We start from the raw sequence: 20,019 nt of genomic DNA, 5'->3' as shown, positions 1-20,019 counted from the left end.
TCCACTCTCCTCTATGTTCCTCCACGCTCCTCTACGTTCCTCCACTCCCTTCTACGCTCCTCTATGTTCCTCCACTCTCCTCGACGTTCCTCCACTCACCTCTACGTTCCTCCACCCTCTTCTACGTTCCACCACTCTCCTCTACGTTCCTCCATGTTCTTCCACTCTCCTCTACGTTCCTCCACTCTCCTCTACGTTCCTCCACATCCCTCTACTTTCCTCCACTCTCCTCTACGTTTCTCCACATCCCTCTACGTTCTTCCACTCTCCTCTACGTTCCTCCACTCTCCCCTACGTTCCTCCAAATTCCTCTACGTTCCTCCACTCTCCTCCACGTTCCTCCACATCCCTCTACGTTCCTCCACTCTCCTCTATGTTCCTCCACATCCCTGTACGTTCTTCCACTCTCCTCTACATTCCTCCACATCCCTCTACGTTCCTCCACTCACATCTACGTTCCTCCATGCTCCTCTACGTTCCTCCACATCCCTCCACATCCTTTTACGTTCCTCCACTCTCCTCCACTCCCTTCTACGCTCATCCTTGTTCCTCCACATTCCTCCACTCTCCTCTACGTTCCTCCACTCTCCTCTATGCTCCTCTACGTTCCTCCATGTTTCTCCACTCACCTCTACGTCCCTCCACTCTCCTCTATGCTCCTCTACGTTCCTCCATGTTTCTCCACTCTCCTCTACGTTCCTCCACTCTCCTCTATGTTCCTCCATGTTTCTCCTCTACCTTCCTCCACATCCCTCTGCGTTCCTCCACGCTCCTCTACGTTCCTCCACTCACCTCTACGTTCCACCACTCTCCTCTACGTTCCTCCATGTTCCTCCACGTTCTTCCACATCCCTCTACGTTCCTCCACTCTCCTCTATGTTCCTCCACATCCCTGTACGTTCTTCCACTCTCCTCTACATTCCTCTACGTTCCTCCACTCACATCTACGTTCCTCCATGCTCCTCTACGTTCCTCCACATCCCTCCACATCCTTCTACGTTCCTCCACTCTCCTCTACGTCCTTCCACTCTCCTTTACGTTCCTCCAAGCTCCTCTTCGTTCCTCCACTCTCTTCTACGCTCCTCTACGTTCCTCCACTCTCCTCTACGTTCCTCCACTCTCCTCTACCGTCCTCCACTCTCCTCCATGTTCCTCCACTCTCCTCTACGTTCTTCCACTCTCCTCTACGTTCCTCCATGTTTCTCCACTCACTTCTACATCCCTCCACTCTCCTCTATGTTCTTCCACGCCCCTCTACGTTCCTCCCCTCCCTTCTACGCTCCTCTTCGTTCCTCCACTCTCTTCTACGCTCTTCTACGTTCCTCCACTCTTCTCTACCGTCCTCCACTCTCCTCCATGTTCCTCCACTCTCCTCTACGTTTCTCCACTCTCCTCTACGTTCCTCCTTGTTCCTCCATGTTCCTCTATGCTCCTCTACGTTCCTCCACATCCCTCTACGTTCCTCCACTCTCCTCTACGTTTCTCCACATCCCTCTACGTTCCTCCACTCTCCTCTCCGTTCCTCCATGCTCCTCTATTTTCCTCCACTCTCCTCTACGTTCCTCCACTCTCCTCTACGTTCCTCCACTCTCCACTACGTTCCTCCACATCCCTCTACGTTCCTCCACTCACCTCTACGTTCCTACATGCTCTTCTACGTTCCTCCACTCTCCTCTACGTTCCTCCACTCTCCTCCATGTTCCTCCACTCACATCTACGCTCCTCCACGTTCCTCCACTATCCTCTACGTTCCTCCACACTCCTCTACGTTCATCCACACTCTTCTACGTTCCTTCACGCTCCTCTACGTTCCTCCACTCTCCTCTACGTTCCTCCACATCCCTCTACTTTCCTCCACACTCCTCTACGTTCCTCCACATCCCTCTATGTTCCTCCACTCTGCTCTTCGTTCCTCCACATCCCTCTACGTTCTTCCACTCCCCTCTACGTTCCTCCACATCCCTCTACATTCCTCCACTCTCCTCTACGTTCCTCCACTCACATCTACATTCCTCCTTGCTCCTCTACATTCCTCCACATCCCTCCACATCCTTCTACGTTCCTCCACGCTCCTCTACGTTCTTCCACTCCCCTCTATGTTCCTCCACATCCCTCTACGTTCCTCCACTCTCCCTTACGTTCCTCCAAATTTTTCTACGTTCCTCCACATCCCTCCACATCCTTCTACGTTCCTCCACTCCCCTCTACGTTCCTCCACGCTCTTCTACGTTCCACCACTCTCCTCTACGTTCCTCCATGTTCCTCCACGTTCTTCCACTCTCCTCTACGTTCCTCCACGCTCCTCTACGTTCCTCCACTCTCCTCTACGTTTCTCCACATCCCTCTACGTTCTTCCACTCTCCTCTACGTTCCTCCAAATTCCTCTATGTTCCTCCACTCTCCTCCACGTTCCTCCACATCCCTCTACGTTCCTCCACATCCCTCTATGTTCCTCCACATCCCTGTACGTTCTTCCACTCTCCTCTACATTCCTCCACTCTCCCCTACGTTCCTCCAAATCCCTCTACATTCCTCCACATCCTTCTACGTTCCTCCACTCTCCTCTACGTCCTTCCACTCTCCTCTACGTTCCTCCACTCTCCCCTACGTTCCTCCAAATTCCTCTACGTTCCTCCACATCCTTCTACGTTCCTCCACTCTCCTCTATGTTCCTCCACATCCCTGTACGTTCTTCCACTCTCCTCTACATTCCTCCACATCCCTCTACGTTCCTCCACTCACATCTACGTTCCTCCATGCTCCTCTACGTTCCTCCACATCCCTCCACATCCTTCTACGTTCCTCCACTCTCCTCTATGTTCCTCCACTCTCCTCTACGTTCCTCCTCTCACCTCTACGTTCCTCCACGCTCTTCTACGTTCCTCCACTCTCCTCTACGTTCCTCCACTCTCCTCTACGTTCTTCCACTCACATCTACGTTCCTCCACGTCCCTCCACATCCTTCTACGTTCCTCCACTACCCTCTATGTTCCTCCACGCTCTTCTACGTTCCTTCACGCTCCTCTACGTTCCTCCACATCCCTCTATGTTCCTCCACTCTCCTCTAAGTTTCTCCACATCCCTCTACGTTCCTCCACTCTCCTCTACGTTCCTCCACTCTCCTCTACGTTCTTCCACTCACATCTACGTTCCTCCACGTTCCTCCACATCCTTCTACGTTCCTCCACTACCCTCTATGTTCCTCCACGCTCCTCTATGTTCCTCCACGCTCTTCTACGTTCCTTCATGCTCCTCTACGTTCCTCCACATCCCTCTATGTTCCTCCACTCTCCTCTACGTTTCTCCACATCCCTCTACGTTCCTCCACTCTCCTCTATGTTCCTCCACTCTCCTCTACGTTCCTCCACTCACCTCTACATTCCTCCACATCCCTCTACGTTCCTCCACTCTCCTCTACGTTCCTCCACGCTCCTCTATGTTCCTCCACATCCCTCTACGTTCCTCCACTCACCTCTACATTCCTCCACATCCCTCTACATTCCTCCACATCCCTCTACATTCCTCCACTCTCCTCTACGTTCCTCCACGCTCCTCTATGTTCCTCCACATCCCTCTACGTTCCTCCACTCTCCTCTACATTCCTCCACTCACATCTACGTTCCTCCACGCTCCTCTACGTTCCTCCACATCCCTCCACATCCTTCTACGTTCCTCCACGCTTCTCTACGTTCCTCCACTCTCCCCTACGTTCCTCCACTCTCCCCTACGTTCCTCCAAATTCCTCTACGTTCCTCCACTCTCCTCTACGTTCCTCCACATCCCTCCACATCCCTCTACGTTCCTCCACTCACATCTACGTTCCTCCACGCTCCTCTACGTTCCTCCACATCCCTCTACGTTCCTCCACTCACCACTACGTTCCTCCACATCCCTCTACGTTCCTCCACGCTCTTCTACGTTCCTCCACATCCCTCTACGTTCCTCTACAAGTCCACCAACTCATTTTCTTTTGATTTTGTGTTTGAATTTATAGTGAGCATTCATAGTGAGCCTCCATGGTGTTTCCTATGAGCCTCCATAGTGTTTCCTGTGAGCCTCCATAGTGTTTCCTGTAAGCCTCCATAGTTAGCCTCCATAGTAAGTCTCCATAGTGTTTTGGTGAGCCTTCATAGTGTTTCCTGTGAGCCTCCATAGTGTTTCTTGTGAGCATTCATAGTGAGCTCTATAGTGTTTCTTGCGAGCCTCCATGGTGTTTCCTGTGAGCCTCCATAGTGTTTCCTGTGAGCATTCATAGTAAGCCTTCATAGTGTTTCATGTGAGCATCCATAGTGTTTCCTGTGAGCCTGCATAGTGTTTCGTGTGAGCCTCCATAGTGTTTCCTGTGAGCATTCATAGTTAGCCTCCATGGTGTTTCCTGTGAGCCTCCATAGTGTTTTCTGTAAGCCTCCATATTGTTTTCTGTGAGCCTCCATGGTGTTTCCTGTGAGCCGCCATAGTGTTTCCTGTAAGCCTCCATATTGTTTTCTGTGAGCCTCCTTGGTGTTTCCTGTGAGCCGCCATAGTGTTTCTTGTGAGCCTCCGTAGTGTTTCCTGTAAGCCTCCACAGTGAGCCTTCATAGTGTTTCATGTGAGCATCCATAGTGTTTCATGTGAGCATCCATAGTGTTTCCTGTGGGCCTCCATAGTGTTTCCTGTGAGCCTCCATAGTGTTTCATGTGAGCATCCATAGTGTTTCCTGTAAGCTTCCACAGTGAGCCTTTATAGTGTTTCCTGTGAGCATTCATAGTGCGCCTCCATGGTGTTTCCTGTGGGCCTCCATAGTGTTTCATGTGAGCATCCATAGTGTTTCCTGTGAGCCTCCTTACTGTTTCATGTGAGCGTCCATAGTGTTTCCTGTGAGCCTCCATAGTTTTTCTTGTGAGCCTCTATAATGTTTCATGTGAGCATCCATAGTGTTTCCTGTGAGCCTCCATAGTGTTTCCTGTGAGCCTCCATAGTGTTTCCTGTGAGCCTCCATAATGTTTCCTGTGAGCCTCCATAGTGAGCCTCCATAGTGAGCCTGCATAGTGTTTCCTGTGAGCATTCATAGTGCGCCTCCATGGTGTTTCCTGTGGGCCTCCATAGTTTTTCCTGTGAGCCTCCATAGTGTTTCATGTGAGCATCCATAGTGTTTCATGTGAGCCTCCTTAATGTTTCCTGTGAGCCTCCTTAATGTTTCATGTGAGCCTCCATAGTGTTTCCTGTGAGCCTCCTTAATGTTTCATGTGAGCATCCATAGTGTTTCCAGTGAGCCTCCATAGTGTTTCCTGTGAGCCTCCATAGTGAGCCTCCATCGTGAGCCTGCATAGTGTTTCCTGTGAGCCTCCATAGTGAGCCTCCATAATGAGCCTCCATGGTGTTTCCTGTGAGCCTCCACAGTGAGCCTTCATAGTGTTTCCTGTGAGCATTCATAGTGCGCCTCCATGGTGTTCCTGTGGGCCTCCATAGTGTTTCATGTGAGCATCCATAGTGTTTCCTGTGAGCCTCCTTACTGTTTCATGTGAGCGTCCATAGTGTTTCCTGTGAGCCTCCATAGTTTTTCCTGTGAGCCTCCATAATGTTTCATGTGAGCATCCATAGTGTTTCATGTGAGCATCCATAGTGTTTCCTGTGAGCCTCCATAATGTTTCCTGTGAGCCTCCATAGTGAGCCTCCATAGTGAGCCTGCATAGTGTTTCCTGTGAGCCTTCATGATGAGCCTTCATGATGAGCCTCCATAGTGAGCCTCCATAGTGAACCTCCATATCGAACCTCCATAGTGAGCCTCCATATTGAACCTCCATAGTGAACCTCCATAGTGAGCCTCCATAGTGAGCCTCCATTGTGTTTCCTGTGAGCCTCCATAGTGTTTCCTGTGAGCCTTCATAATGAGCCTCCATAGTGAACCGCCATAGTAAACCTCCATAGTGTTTCCTGTGAGCCTCCATAGTGAGCCTCCATAGTGAACCGCCATAGTTAGCCTCCATAGTGTTTCGGTGAGCCTCCATAGTGAGCCTCCATAGTGAACCGCCATAGTTAGCCTCCATAGTGTTTCGGTGAGCCTCCATAGTGTTTCCTGTGAGCATTCATAGTGCACCTCCATGGTGTTTCCTGTGAGCCTCCATAGTGTTTCCTGTGAGCCTCCATAGTGTTTCATGTGAGCATCCATAGTGTTTCCTGTGAGCCTCCATAGTGTTTCCTGTGAGCATTCATAGTGTTTCCTGTGGGCATTCATATTGAGCCTCCATAGTGTTTCCTGTAAGCCTCCATAGTGAGCCTCCATAGTGTTTCCTGTGAGCCTCCATAGTGTTTCCTGTGAGCCTCCATAGTTAGCCTCCATAGTGTTTCGGTGAGCCTTCATCGTGTTTCCTGTGGGCATTCATATTGAGCCTCCATAGTGTTTCCTGTGAGCCTCCATAGTGTTTCCTGTGAGCATTCATGGTGAACATCTATAGTGTTTCCTGTGAGCCTCCATAGTGTTTCCTGTGAGCATTCATAGTGAGCCTCCATGATGTTTCCTGTCAGCCTCCATAGTGTTTCCTGTGAGCCCCCGGTTAGCCTCCATAGTGTTTCCTGTGAGCCTCCATAGTGTTCCCTGTGAGCCTTCATAATGAGCCTCCATAGTGAACCGCCATAGTGAACCTCCATATTGAACCTCCATAGTGAGCCTCCATAGTGAGCCTCCATAGTGAGCCTCCATAGTGTTTCCTGTGAGCCTCTATCGTGAACCTCCATAGTGAGCCTCCATAGTGTTTCCTGTGAGCCTTCATAATGAGCCTCCATGGTGAACCTCCATAGTGAGCCTCCATAGTGTTTCCTGTGAGCCTCCATAGAGAGCCTCCATAGTGAACTTCCATAGTGAGCCTCCATAGTGTTCCCTTAGTGCTGCAGAGCTGACCTCGCTCTGTGCTCCTTTCTTCAGCCATCAAGTATGACGCAGACGCAGAGGAGCGCCACCAGCAGGAGGCCAAGCAGAGGGAGCTGCAGCGCATTGAAGAAGCACTGCAGAGAGCGACATGTAGAGGTGAGACTTTTGACCTCTGACTGACCCCTGGATGACCTGAACCTCTCTGTGTCTCTGGCCTCTTGTGCTGCAAGGAATTGGTCTTTTCCCAGTCTCCTTTCAACTTGTCTTCAGCCGAGTGTCTTCTGCTGTTCTCTGCATGTCTGTCCTGTGACAGAGTGAATGCTGATATAAACACATTAACATGTTGTTTGTCCTGTTCATGCTGCGTCTCCTGGCAGCTGCTCACTCTGAAGAGCTGCTCTTCAGTTTGGAAAGGGTTGTTTACCAGGAGTCACACAACGGTAACACACACACACACACACACACACACACACACACACACACACACACACACACACACACACACACACACACACACACACACACACACACACACACACACACACACACACCCACACCCTGCTGCTTCCTGCTATCTCTGTCTTTTCAAGCTTTTGTGTCATTAACTTCCGTCTCTCTCTTTAATGCTGCCTAAGTCCCGAAAGAACGTAAAAAACTTAAAAAACAACAAAAGAAAGGCTTGAGGAAGTTAAAGCGACATGACACCCCGGCAGGTGAGTTTGATATGTTTCAGTTGTAGTTTCAAAGAGACAATGCACTTTTCCAGATTCAGTTGAAGTATCACCGGCAACTCAAGAGTCTCATTAAGAGATTCCAGCTCAGACATACAATAATGAGAAAAAAAAAATAAAAAATCTGCAGCTGCAGTGGGCTAAAGAGAGAATTTTACTTTTTATTTTAAAATTGTATTATGGATTTCATAAGATGTAAAACAAAAAAGATTCTCTATAAGCACTTGCTTGCTGGTTTCTGGGGCTGATTGGAGCTTTTGGCGGCCGGTTTTGGTCCACTGGCCTCATGTTTGACTGGAGTAAACTTCACAGCAGCACCCCCTGCTGGAGGCTGTTGCATATGCGAGCACACATTTGTGCGTGCGCGCACACACACACACACACACACACACACACACACACACACACACACACACACACACACACACACACACACACACACACACACACACACACACACACACACACACAGGAGAGCCAGGGAAAGAGAGAAAAAGGATAAATGAATATTTTTGCAGTATTTCCTCCAGCTTTAGCTTTCCTGGTCAGCCAACATGGCAACCTGCTGCAAAATGACTTCTGTGGTCGTTAAATTCAGCTTTTCAAAGTAAAGCTAATGACTTTTACTTTCTCAGTCAGCGGTCAGGAAACTTTATAAAATGAAACCTTCTGCATTGATATTATTTCACTGGGTATTGTGCTGCTCTGTAGTCACATGCTGCTGCTCCAGTAAGGGAGTTAAAAAAAACAAAAAAACGGAAGTAAACAAAACTGCGTTAATTACCTTAAGTTTGTTTAATGAGTTAATTTAATTTAATTAAAGTGTTATTGTTGACAGCACTAATATGTGTGTTGGAGTCAAAGGAAAAGTTCTAGTCTCAGGAAACCTCCAGGTTCCTCTCAGTAATAGCAGCTCCTTCTGGCCCTGACGTCTTTAAGACCAGCTCTTCATTGGCATCTGGTCAATTGATGGTGTATCAGAATCGATGGGTCCAAACCCAGAAACCTGTGGAACTCCATATTGTTACTTCAATCTGAGCTGAAGAGTCGTTTACATGAAGGAAATGGAATCTGTCTGATAAATGTGTTTGAAACTACTTCAGTATTGTTCCTTCAGTCCCAACATGTTCCAGTGTCTGCGGGCGGTGGTTGTGGTCAGTGGTGTCTAACGCAGCACAGACTGTTCTGATCCTGATCCCGGTACTGGTCTTGTTGCTGCAGACACGCCTTCGGAAGAGAAGAAAGACACATTTGTGGAGAAACTTGCCACTCAAGTGATCAAAAACCTGCAGGTGAAGATCAGCAGCATCCATCTTCGCTACGAGGACGACGTGAGTAGCTCCAGGTCTTCTAGTGCTGCTGTTCAATTTACATGTTCACAATCAGGCTCACCATTACATTCAGGTCATTATATAAGTGGGAAGAAAAACTAAAAAGCTTTTAGCTGAAAACCTCCAGTTGCAGCAGGAGATTGAAATAGAAAGAGTCCACCGCACAGGGAGCCAGGAGGTGATAGGACCAGACCCATTGGGGTCACATTTTGAAGGTATAAGGACAAAGTCACCATTTTACAGCACCAGGACATTAAAAGGCTCCAAAATCTTCATAAAGGAGGACGACCCTGATGTGGTGAGGAGGAGGAGGCGGAGGAAAGAACTGATTATTGAATGGTTGGAGGAACATATCTGGAAAGCAAATCAGGAATTTTTGCTGCTCTGTGGAGGTTTGAACATCGATTTGCTGAATCCTAACAAACCCCAGAAGACAGATGAATTCATAAACATACTGCTCAGCCTGTAGCTATAGAAATGGTGAATCCAAACCCGTTTTTAGGAGTTTTTACTGATTGATGACACCCTTTGCTGGAAACCTCAAATAAAACAAGTTGAAAACTAAAAACCCAGAAACATCTCAGTCCTGGCCAAAGCTGAACTCTCTACATATTCTGTACCACTCACTGATACTACCTTATCTAACTTACTGTGTGGAAGTACAGGGAAATACTTATGCAAGTTCCCTGAAATGACTCGTTATACTGCAAAAAACAGCAATAAGAATTGTACACAGTGTTGGCACTAGGGAGCATACTAATCCACTTTTTTCACAATAAAACATTTTAAAACTTATGGATCTTGTGGAGTTTAAAACTATTCAAATAATTCATAAAGAAAATAATAATTTATTACCAGGTAATATTCAAAACTTGTTCTGTAACAGCGAAAACTGTTCTGATTTAAGAGGAGAGTTACAGTTTAAAACTCATAAAGTCTGCACCACCCTTAAAGGTTTTTGTGTCACAAACTGGCTTAAAATTATGGAATAAACTGTGTGTGGAGGTTAAACCATTGTCAAATGCCAATTCAAAAAGAAATGTAAAGAGTTGATCCTGGCGAGGTGCACTGCTTGTTGATGACATGAGGATTGTTTGTTCATACAGTAGTACTGTTTGAGTGATAGGTGTGTCTTAACTGTTGATAGTATAGTATATTGTAGGATTCAATGCTTTGAAAGTGAAGAAGATATATTGTTGTAAATGAAGATAATGGCAGTGATGTGAAGGGGTAGAATTAAATAAGTATGTCTTCTTCCTACTCCTTTTCGTGCATGTGAAAGACATGGGCACATATAGTGTTGACTCTTTTATATTGTTTATGGAATTAGATGTTCTGGGTTTTTTTTTTGGTTTTTTTTTGTGTTTTCGTTTTTTACATGTTCGAAATAAAAACTTAAAATCAAATAAACACACATTATTTCAATCACACAATTGAGCTTGTGCTCTCATGGTATAGATTGATCCATTAATTTGCCCTTTGTAAAACTAGAACTTCCTACTATTGATTGTTATTAGAAGAAATGCAGAACAACCACAGGTTTCTCTTCAGTACTTTATCCAGGCTGGCAAAAAGTCACTGTTGTGTTGTTATTAAAAAGTCCAGCCTTAATCCAGGTGTTTGAACAAGTTACAGTTCAATATCCAACCTTCTCATTTGTTTTAAAATCCTACAAAAAGTACTTTCAAGTCACTTTGTCACCATTTCTGTTCAAACCATGTATTAGTGTTTTTAGTGAGTTTTAGAGCTTCATCATGGCACAGAATTGATCTGTCTTCCAGCTGTCGGACCCACAGCGCCCCCTATCGATGGGAATCACACTGTCGGAGCTCAGCCTTCAGGTAACACACACACACACACACACACACACACACACACACACACACACACACACACACGAGAGGCCGCTTTTGGTCCTTCTTCACCAGGCTCGCTGTACCTTTGATGGGGTGCCATGGCTCAGTTGGTAGAGTCGTTGCAGGTTCGATTCCCATCTCCACATGTCAAAGTGTCCTTGAGCAAGACACTGAATCCCCAAAATACTCCCAGTGGATGGGACTGAGTGGTAACGTGATAGGGTAGCTGCAAGAATGTGTGTGTGAATGTGATGAACAGTGTAAAGTGCTTTGGGGACTACTTACTCACTTGAAAAGTGTCATATAAGTGAAATCCCTTTATTGTTTTACCGTTTGATGGAGATAGGCTGCAGACGGGAGGCCTTTCTCCTGAAGTCAACGATGACCTCCTTTTTTTTTGTCTACATTGAGGATGAGGTCATTGTCCTCTCATTAGAATATTGTGTTTACTGTTTTCACTATGACAACATGACCTGTGCCTCTCGGGTCCTCCCCATTCTGTTCACTGCTAGTAAAGCATTCACACCCTGAGATCTGAACTTCAGGCTGTTGTCTTTTTGTCACTTCATTTCAATACATTTCTATACCACCTCATACAACGCAGTCATATCAAGATTCAAAATTCAAAGTGTTTATGTGTACAGTAAAGAAATGTGTTTCCCTGGACAATGAAATTCTTACTTTGCTGCCCACACTGAACGCCACCGAATTTAAAAACTATAATAAACTTAAGCAATAGAAATATAAACCTATACATTCAAAATGTGCAAAGTACAAGTGATATATACAAGTGAATATGGAAAATATACAATTTAAGATGGATATACAAATTCTACAGTCTGTACATAAACGTGTGAGGTATTCAGCAGTACATGGGACAGGACACTATCTCTGTTGAGAGATAAACCAACAATTCCTCAAGAGCAAGCAGAGGTGATGGAGGAAACGAAAAGCTACTTTTAACAGGAATAACTCCACAGAACCAGAAAGTCTGGTCTACACTCTGTGGGTGGTACAGAGACCAGACCAGACCACCTGAGAAACATCAGTCATCCAGTCATTCATCTGGTTTGGTTTCTTTGGTCTGGTCTGGTCAGGTCTGGTTTGGTTTCTTCGGTCTGGTTTAGCTTGGTCTGTTGTGATCTGGTCTGGTCAGGTCTGGCTTGGTTTCTTTGGTCTATACGGTTTTGCTCTGGTTTGGTTTCTTTGGTTTGGTCTGATCTGGTGTGGTCTGGTTTTGTTTCTTTGGTTTGGTCTGATCTGGTCTGGTTTGGTTTCTCTAGTCTGGTCTGATTTAGTTTCTTTAGTCTGGTCTGGTCTCTTTGGTCTGATCTGGTCTGATTTGGTTTCTTTAGTCTGGTCTTGTCTCTTTAGTCTGATCTGGTCTGGTTTGGTTTCTCTAGTCTGGTCTGGTCTCTTCGGTCTGATCAGGTCTGGTTTGGTTTCTTTTGGTCTGGTCTGATCTGGTCTGGTTTGGTTTGGTTTCTTTAGTCCGATCTGGTTTGGTTCCTTTGGTCTGGTCTGGTCTGGTTGCGTTCCTTTTGTCTTTGATCTGATCTGATTTTCTTTGGTTAGGTCTGATCTGGTCTGGTCTGGTCGTTTTGGGTCTGGTTTGGTCTTGGTGTCTCTCTGGAAGAGCTGTGACTGGAGCTGAATCTGTGCCCTGATGAGCTGTTAAACCTGACTGTGTCACCGTGTATGAAACAGACGGAATGGCTGGTCTCATTATCGGCTTTATACCTCCATCCTATGGATGATCCTAGCTTTATACCTTTATACCTCCATCCTATGGATGATCCTAGCTTTATTCAATTCAATTCAATTTTATTTGTAAAGCGCTAAATCACATCAACAAACATCTCAGAGCCTCTTACAATGATAGAGAACAACAGAACCCAACTAAACCTTCCAGAGCAGCAGATGGAACAAGCAACAGTGGAAACCAGGAAGAACTCCCTCTCAGGAAGAACAGTTCATAAGAAGTCCCTCTTCAGGAAGAAAGCGTGGGGCGGAGCCTAGACTCTGGAAGGGGGGGGGGGGGGGGGCATCCACCTTGACCGGTTGGGGGGAGAAGTACATGGGATAGGACAGGGAGAGAGAGGAATAGAAGAGGGAGAGAGAGAGGAATAGAAGAGGGAGAGAGAGAGGAATAGAAGAGAGAGAGAGAGAGGAATAGAAGAGGGAGAGAGAGAGAGAGAGAGAGAGAGAGAGGAATAGAAGAGGGAGAGAGAGAGGAATAGAAGAGGGAGAGAGAGAGGAATAGAAGAGGGAGAGAGAGAGGCAGACAGGCCAGAGAAGTACAAATACTAAGAAAAGTCTATGACGAGCGTTGGTCTGATGATGAACCAATCTCAGTCTGGAGTTTAAGGGCCGTGCCGTTGTGGGGGGGTCCTGGTGCTGTGGTGGGGTCCCGGTGCTGTGGTGGGGTCCCGGTGCTGTGGGGGGGTCCCGGTGCTGTGGGGGGGTCGGGTAGTAGGACCGTGGTAACTCCACTCTGGGAGTCTTGGGTCTGATCCCCTGGATCCTGCTCCCCTCCTGTCAGGATCTGGTGGCTCCAGTAATGTTGTTACACAGAGAGAAAGAAAGAAAGACAAGAAACAGAAGCTCCAAATGTAGAGTTCCTCCCTTTAACGGGAGAGAGGAAATCCCCTCAGCAGTCTAGGCCTAGAGCAGCTCAACTTAGTGCTCCTATTTTATTCCTAATGAGAAGCTCTATCAAAGAGGAAGCTTTTTAGTCTCCTCTTAAATAAACTAATGGTGTGGGCCCTTCAGACCGAGGCTGCTAGTTGATTCCAGAGTAAAGGAGCCATATGGCCGAAACTCCTGCCTCCTCTTTTACTTTGAAGGACTTTAGGGATTACCAACAGTCCTGCATCCTCAGAGCCAAGGGCTCGTGGAGGGTGAGACACTTCTAGAAGTTTCTCCATATAGGACGGAGCCTGGTGATGAAGAGTTTTAGATGTGATCAGAAGGATGTTGAATTCTATTCTAGATTTGATGTGAAGCCAGTGTAAGGATGCTAAGACTGGGGAGATGTGCTCTCTTCTTCCAGTTCTGGTTAGTAAACCTGCAGCAGCGTTCTGCTCTAGCTGGAAGATCCTAACAGAGGAGTTTGGACATCCTGACATTAGGGAGTTACAATCATCTCATCTTGAAGTCACAAAGGCAGGAAGCATTTGTTCTGCATCTTTGAAGGACAAGAAGTTTCTCATTTTTGCAATATTCCTTAGATGGAAGAAGGCTGTCCTGGAGACATGTTTAACATGGGACATAAAGGACAGATCCTGATCAAAAATAACACCCAGGTTCCTAATATCACTGTTAGAGGTTAAGGTAATATTATCTAAGGTAATCAGACTGTCTGAAAAGTAATCCCTGAGCTTTTTAGGACCTAGGATTAGAACCTCAGTCTTGGATGTGTTGAGCATTAAGAAGTTGATAGACATCCAGGACTTAACGTCCCTGAGGCAGGACTCTAGTTTAACAAGTTGGTCGGCCTGATTGGCTTTAACTGATAAATAGAGCTGAGTATCATCTGCATAACAATGAAAGTTAATGTTGTGTTTCCTAATTATATTTCCGAGTGGTAACATCTAGAGATTAAACAATCTGGGTCCGAGGACGGAGCCTTGTGGTACTCCACACAGGACCCGTTCATGTATTGAAGATTTGTTATTTACATGAACAAATTGAAAGCGGTCAGATAAATATGATTTAAACCAGTTTAAGGCTAAGTTTTTAATGCCGACGCCATCTTCTAATCTCCTTAAGAGTATATTATGATGGACAGTATCAAATGCAGTACTAAGGTCCAGAAGAAGTAAAGTAGATAGAAGAGCTCTATCTGAGGCCATTAGAAGGTCATTAGTAACTTTTAGCAGAGCAGTCTCTGTACTGTGGTTCATTCTGAAGCTGGACTGAAGGTCCTCTAACAGATTATTCTCCTGCAGATAATCCTGGAGTTGTTTAGCCACTACTTGCTCCAGAACCTTTGACAGGAAAGGAAGGTTGGAGATGGGCCTGTAGTTTGAGAGAAGGCTTGTGTCTAAGTTTGGCTTCTTAATGAGAGGTTTAATAACTGCTAGTTTAAAGGATTGGGGCACATAGCCTATTGTTAGAGACTGGTTAATAATTGCGAGTATAGAATTATTAATTAGTGGCAGTGCCTCTTTCAGAATTCTAGTAGGAATTGGGTCCAACAGGCTAGTAGTTGGTTTAGCAGAAGAAATAAGGGAGTTTAGTTGGACTAGTTGTATTTGCTGAAAGCATTCCAGATGACTGTTAGGTTTAACCAGTTCCTCTGTTATGGGGCTAACGGACGGTAGGGTTTGATGGATGTTATCCCTAAGCCTTGTCATTTTATTTTGAAAGAACTTCATGAAGTCCTCACTACATATATTGATAGGAATGGTGGGCTCAACACTATTTTGGTTCTTGGTCAGTTTGGCTACAGTACTGAAAAGAAAACGAGGGTTGTTTTTGTTTTCCTCTATTAAGGATGAGTAGTAATCAGTTCTACTTCTACTCAGAGCTTTCTTATAAGTTTTGAAGCTATCCTTCCAGGCTATATAATCTAGCTCTGTTTTTGTTGAACGCCAAGTTCTTTCTAATCTACGGGAGCGTTGTTTAAGCTGGCGGGTTGATGAGTTAAACCATGGGGAGGACTTTTCCTGTTTTTTCAGTTTCATTTTTTGAGGAGCTATGTCGTCTAGCGTTGTTTTTAGCATATCTGTCAGACTGTTTGTTAGGTATTCAATGTCTGAGCTAGCAACAGTATACGGGTCAGGAAGATTCACTATGTTTTTATACCTTTATACCTCCATCCTATGGATGATCTTAGCTTGATCTTATAAAATCCCAAGGAATACTGCTGCCATTGAGTCCACTTTGCCTTCCTCTTCTTCATCTCGCTCACACCTTTCACTATTTTGGATAGTTGGGCACAAGTACTGGAGCTTTGCTACCGTTGACCCGTCCCCCTTGGCATTCATACACAGCAATTCTGTTTTCTTTTTTAATCCTGAAACCACAAACACTCTGTACTTCTCCATTACCGTCCTCAAACAAACAACTGATCCGGCCATGTGACAGAGGGGGTGGGGCTCACCTTTACCATTTCTGTTTTCTTTAGACCACGGATGAAAAGTGGAAGTTGTGTATCCTGAACGAGGCTGCAAAGGTCATCTACAAGGTAACAGAACCTCTGTGTTCACCTCGTAGTTGTAAACATGTTTACCTGTCGTGTTAAGGGGCGGGGCTTCTATATGTGCTTCACACACATGCAGCAGGTTTAACCATAGTGATGGAACTGGGTCTAAGAAGAGCCATAACAATGAACGCATGCTGGGCCAATGTCCCCTTAGGGTGAAAGGTTAGCTTTGACAGCTACATTAGCTTAGCTCGCATTCTAGCGTTTGCCTCCAGGCCTCAGAGAAGCTAACACAGCGGTTGTTCGGTATGTTTGTTTGTGTCAGCTCGGCCGTCTGGAGGGTCTCTGTGCCTACTGGAATGTCAATAGTCCAATCTTCTACCGAGACTCATGGCAGGACATTGTGGTGAGTTTCAGTCTGTTAAAAGATGAGCAACTTTTTGTGGCCACTCACTTTGTTGTCTTCTGGTTTGGTCCTGCAGGAGCAGCTAAAGAGTGGCATCAGCATGAAGGACCAGGACCTGCCTCAGTATCAGTACAGTGAGTCAGCTTCTTCTCCAGACTAGAGTCTCAGGGACAGCCGACCGTCAACTACAGCTACCTTCTCCCATCATCGTTTTAAAATCAGATTCACTCCAATCTTTTTATTTATTTCTTTCCAAAGTTTTCAAGCCAATTTTTGCTTCTGCTAAAATGTGCCTGAACCCAAATGCTGAGCTGGAGCTGAAGAGTCCAAAGGCCAGTCTTCACCTGGAGGTCCAGAACATCGACATCGAGATGACAAAAGCGCAGGTATGATGGGATTGATGGTGAATGGACTGGAAGGGGAAAGGAGAACAGGGATGACAAAAGACAGAGAATTTGGGGGCGAGGGGGGTCTGACAAAAGTTGAAGGGGGACAGCTGGGGCACGGATGGTCGACAGAAAAGGGACTGAACAGGACTTCATAGTCAGGGTACAAATGGTGACGGGCAGGTAGGGAAAACTGTTGTGAGCATAGTCTGTGATATCCTCTGTGTCCTTGACAGTATCTGACCATGATAGAGCTGCTGGAGTCCATCGACTGCATGGTGAAGAACGCCCCCTACAGGAAGTTCAGGCCAGATGTTTCCATCCATGAACACGTCAAGCTCTGGTCAGTTTGGTGAAATGATAGCTTGTGTGGTCAAGTTTTGGTCCGCAGAGTCTTAATGTTGTCCACTTACTGTATTGTTAGCCCTCTCCCGCTTGATTTTGCATTTGGGAAGGTAAAACATTAATTAGAGCTTCAGGCTCTCTAATAATGTTTCTATCAAAAGCCCCTCCAACGCATTACCCCACCCATCCCCCTCAACCAGCTACCGTGTGGTTGTCTGAGAGCAACAGCGTGCTAAGAGGGTACAAAAACAACAGCAAGGTTTTTCTTTTTGAAATAATGAAACACAATCAGGAGCTACATTGCAAAGATCTTTTTTTTTTTTTTTTTTTAAACCATTAACCACAAATTGTTTATCAATCAATCCGATAGTTTATATCAGTAAGTGATGGTATGGATGTATGGGCCTTCAGGAAACACTTGCTTCTGGTTGTGAAACAGAGATGGACTGCACATTTCAGTCTCTTGGATTTTGGTGTATTTGCATTGCTCTTTGTTTTCAGCCGTGGCAATACAGTCGACTGGCTTGCAAGAGTTGGGTTAGAAAGAGAGAAAAGGACAGGACAACCCCATTGTGCAGAGGGATTTGTCTTGATTTCTGCTGCCAACAGTAACAGTCCAGTGGATTCCAGGACGGAGGGACACTTGTAAGCCAGTTGTCAAAGAACAACTTCTAGTTTTGCTGCTCCAGGAGGACTTCATTTCCAGTTGCCCCAACATCTGGCAGCTTGGGGGGTTGAACACGTCTCCCTGGAAATATCTCAAGGTTGTGTGGAGGACTTTCAGAACTGGACAAGACAAGAATTTTGTAACCCTCAATGTTAAAGCAAATTCTAGTTTAGTCTTAGTCTTTTGAATGACATGCAATTTAGTTTGTCTAATTTTAGTCATCTGAAACCTTTTAGTCTAGTTGAGGTTTAGTCCACTAAATATTATAAGAGTTTTAGTCCACTAAATCCACACTAGATGTTCTTGACTAAATGTTTCCGGCCATTGGAAGGATCCACCAGTCTGTTATTTGATGGTATTCAGGTTTCAATATGCAATACAGATTTTAACAGTTGTAATAGAAAATGGGTATTTTATTTTGTTCTTAAAGTCAACCACATGAGGATGGCATTTTCATAAAAGATAATCTCACATAAATTAAGCACAAGTCAAGTCAGTTTATTTATATCGCACTTTAAAACTACTACTAACTACTATTATGTCCTCTTGACCCTTGGTTGTCCGTCATCACGTCTTCTGGATCTGTGACGGTGAATAAAGGAGGAATATAGTAATTTCTTTAACTAAAATTTGAGAACATTGAATATTTATACTCGTATTAATTCAGAGTCAATCTTCTTCTTTAAATATTTTATTTTGTATTTTCAAATAAAGTACAAACTCAGCATTACAAAAATGCACACTATACACTACAAATGTTTTCGAAATAAGCAAAAAATAAGATAAAATGAACACACCACACCAGCAATTACAAGCAAATCAACACAAACATAAACCAACACGGCAAAAAGAAAAAGATATATTTTGACTTCAGCCAGAGTAACTTGAATATACAGTGGACATAAAAAGTCTACACACACCTGTTGGTTTTCATAATGTAAACAAAATGACACCAAGATGAATAATTCCACAACTTTTCCCTCCTTTCATTTGACCGATAACCTGTACAATGGACTTGAAGAACAAACTGAAACCTTTCAGGGAGGTGAAGTAAAAATACACAACTGAGATAATGAAACATTGAGGAGATAATAAGTGTGCACGCCCTCTTATGACTAGTGATGTGGATGTGTTCGGATTTAACCAATTACATTCAAACTTATGTTAAATTGGAGGCAGCACACACCGCTCTCCATTTAAAGTGCCTCTGATTAACCCCAGATCAAGTTCAGCGGTTCTACATTTATGGAGCAACAACTTCCAGCTCCAGCCGCGGTCCGCAGAGGAAAGATATCAGGCAGGGACAAAATAATTTCCAAGGAATGAAATCTAACATGGAGCACAGTGAAGACAGTCATTATCAAGTAGAGAAACTACGGCACAGTGACATTACCAGGATTGATGAGAAGATGAGAAGGAATGTGGCCAGAGGCCAACATTGAAGGAGCTGCAGGAATTTCTGGCAAGTACTGGCTGTGTAGTACATGTGACTGGCAAGTACTGGCTGTGTAGTACATGTGACTGGCAAGTACTGGCTGTGTAGTACATGTGACAACAATCTCCCGTCTTCTTCATGTCATGGGGGGCAATGGGGTAGGGTGGCAAGACGGAAGCCTTACCTTACAAAGGAAAACATTCAAGCCCCGTTCAAATTTGCAAAAAGATATTGGAAGTCTCCCAAACGCATGTGGGGAAATGTGTTATGGTCTGTAAAACCAAGGTTGAACACTGCTCATCACCAAAAGAACAGCATACCTCCAGTGAAGCATGGTGGTGGCAGCATCATGCTTTGGGGCTGTGTTTCTTCAGCTGGAACTGGGGCCTTAGTCAGGGTGGAGGGAATTATGAACGGTACCATATCCCAGTCAGTGTTGGCACAAAACCTTTGGGCTTCTGTTAGGAAGCTGAAGATGAAGAGGAACTTCATCTTCAGCATGACAATGACCCAAAGCACACAGCCAGATCAACATAAGACTGGCTTCACCAGAATAAGATGGAAGATCTGGAATGGCCCAGCCAGAGTCCAGACCTGAATCCCATTCAACATCTGTGGGTGATCTGAAGAGGGCCGTGGACAGGAGACGCCCTCGCTATCGGTCAGACTTGTAGTTTGGCAAAGAAGAACGGGCAAATATGGCCACATCCAGATGTTCCACACTGATAGACTCCAATACTAACCTCGCTTCATTGGTTCCCTGTTCTATCTAGAAGAGAATTTATAATCCTCCTCCTAACTTAGAATGCTCTTAACAACCAGGTTCCATCATATCTTAAAGAACTGCTGGTCCCAGATCTCCCCAG

General features: G+C 45.4%; 1 protein-coding gene across 1 annotated transcript in view; it reads left to right on the top strand.

The window, feature by feature from the left end:
- Positions 1-20,019, top strand: part of vps13c (vacuolar protein sorting 13 homolog C) — a 124,320-nt gene that overhangs the window by 6,532 nt on the left and 97,769 nt on the right. The window contains exons 5-13 of the mRNA XM_080493439.1: positions 6,902-7,003; positions 7,225-7,287; positions 8,800-8,909; positions 10,691-10,750; positions 15,897-15,956; positions 16,240-16,320; positions 16,397-16,454; positions 16,579-16,706; positions 16,943-17,049. Of these exons, the coding sequence (XP_080349565.1) occupies positions 6,902-7,003; positions 7,225-7,287; positions 8,800-8,909; positions 10,691-10,750; positions 15,897-15,956; positions 16,240-16,320; positions 16,397-16,454; positions 16,579-16,706; positions 16,943-17,049 (769 nt within the window). The remainder of the gene's footprint in view (positions 1-6,901; positions 7,004-7,224; positions 7,288-8,799; positions 8,910-10,690; positions 10,751-15,896; positions 15,957-16,239; positions 16,321-16,396; positions 16,455-16,578; positions 16,707-16,942; positions 17,050-20,019) is intronic.

Source organism: Lipophrys pholis (genome assembly GCF_963383615.2).
Source record: "Lipophrys pholis genome assembly, chromosome: 2".
NCBI classification, from domain to species: Eukaryota; Metazoa; Chordata; class Actinopteri; order Blenniiformes; family Blenniidae; genus Lipophrys; species Lipophrys pholis.
Note: the sequence above shows the minus strand (reverse complement) of the source record. Positions and strands in the feature narration are given on the sequence as shown.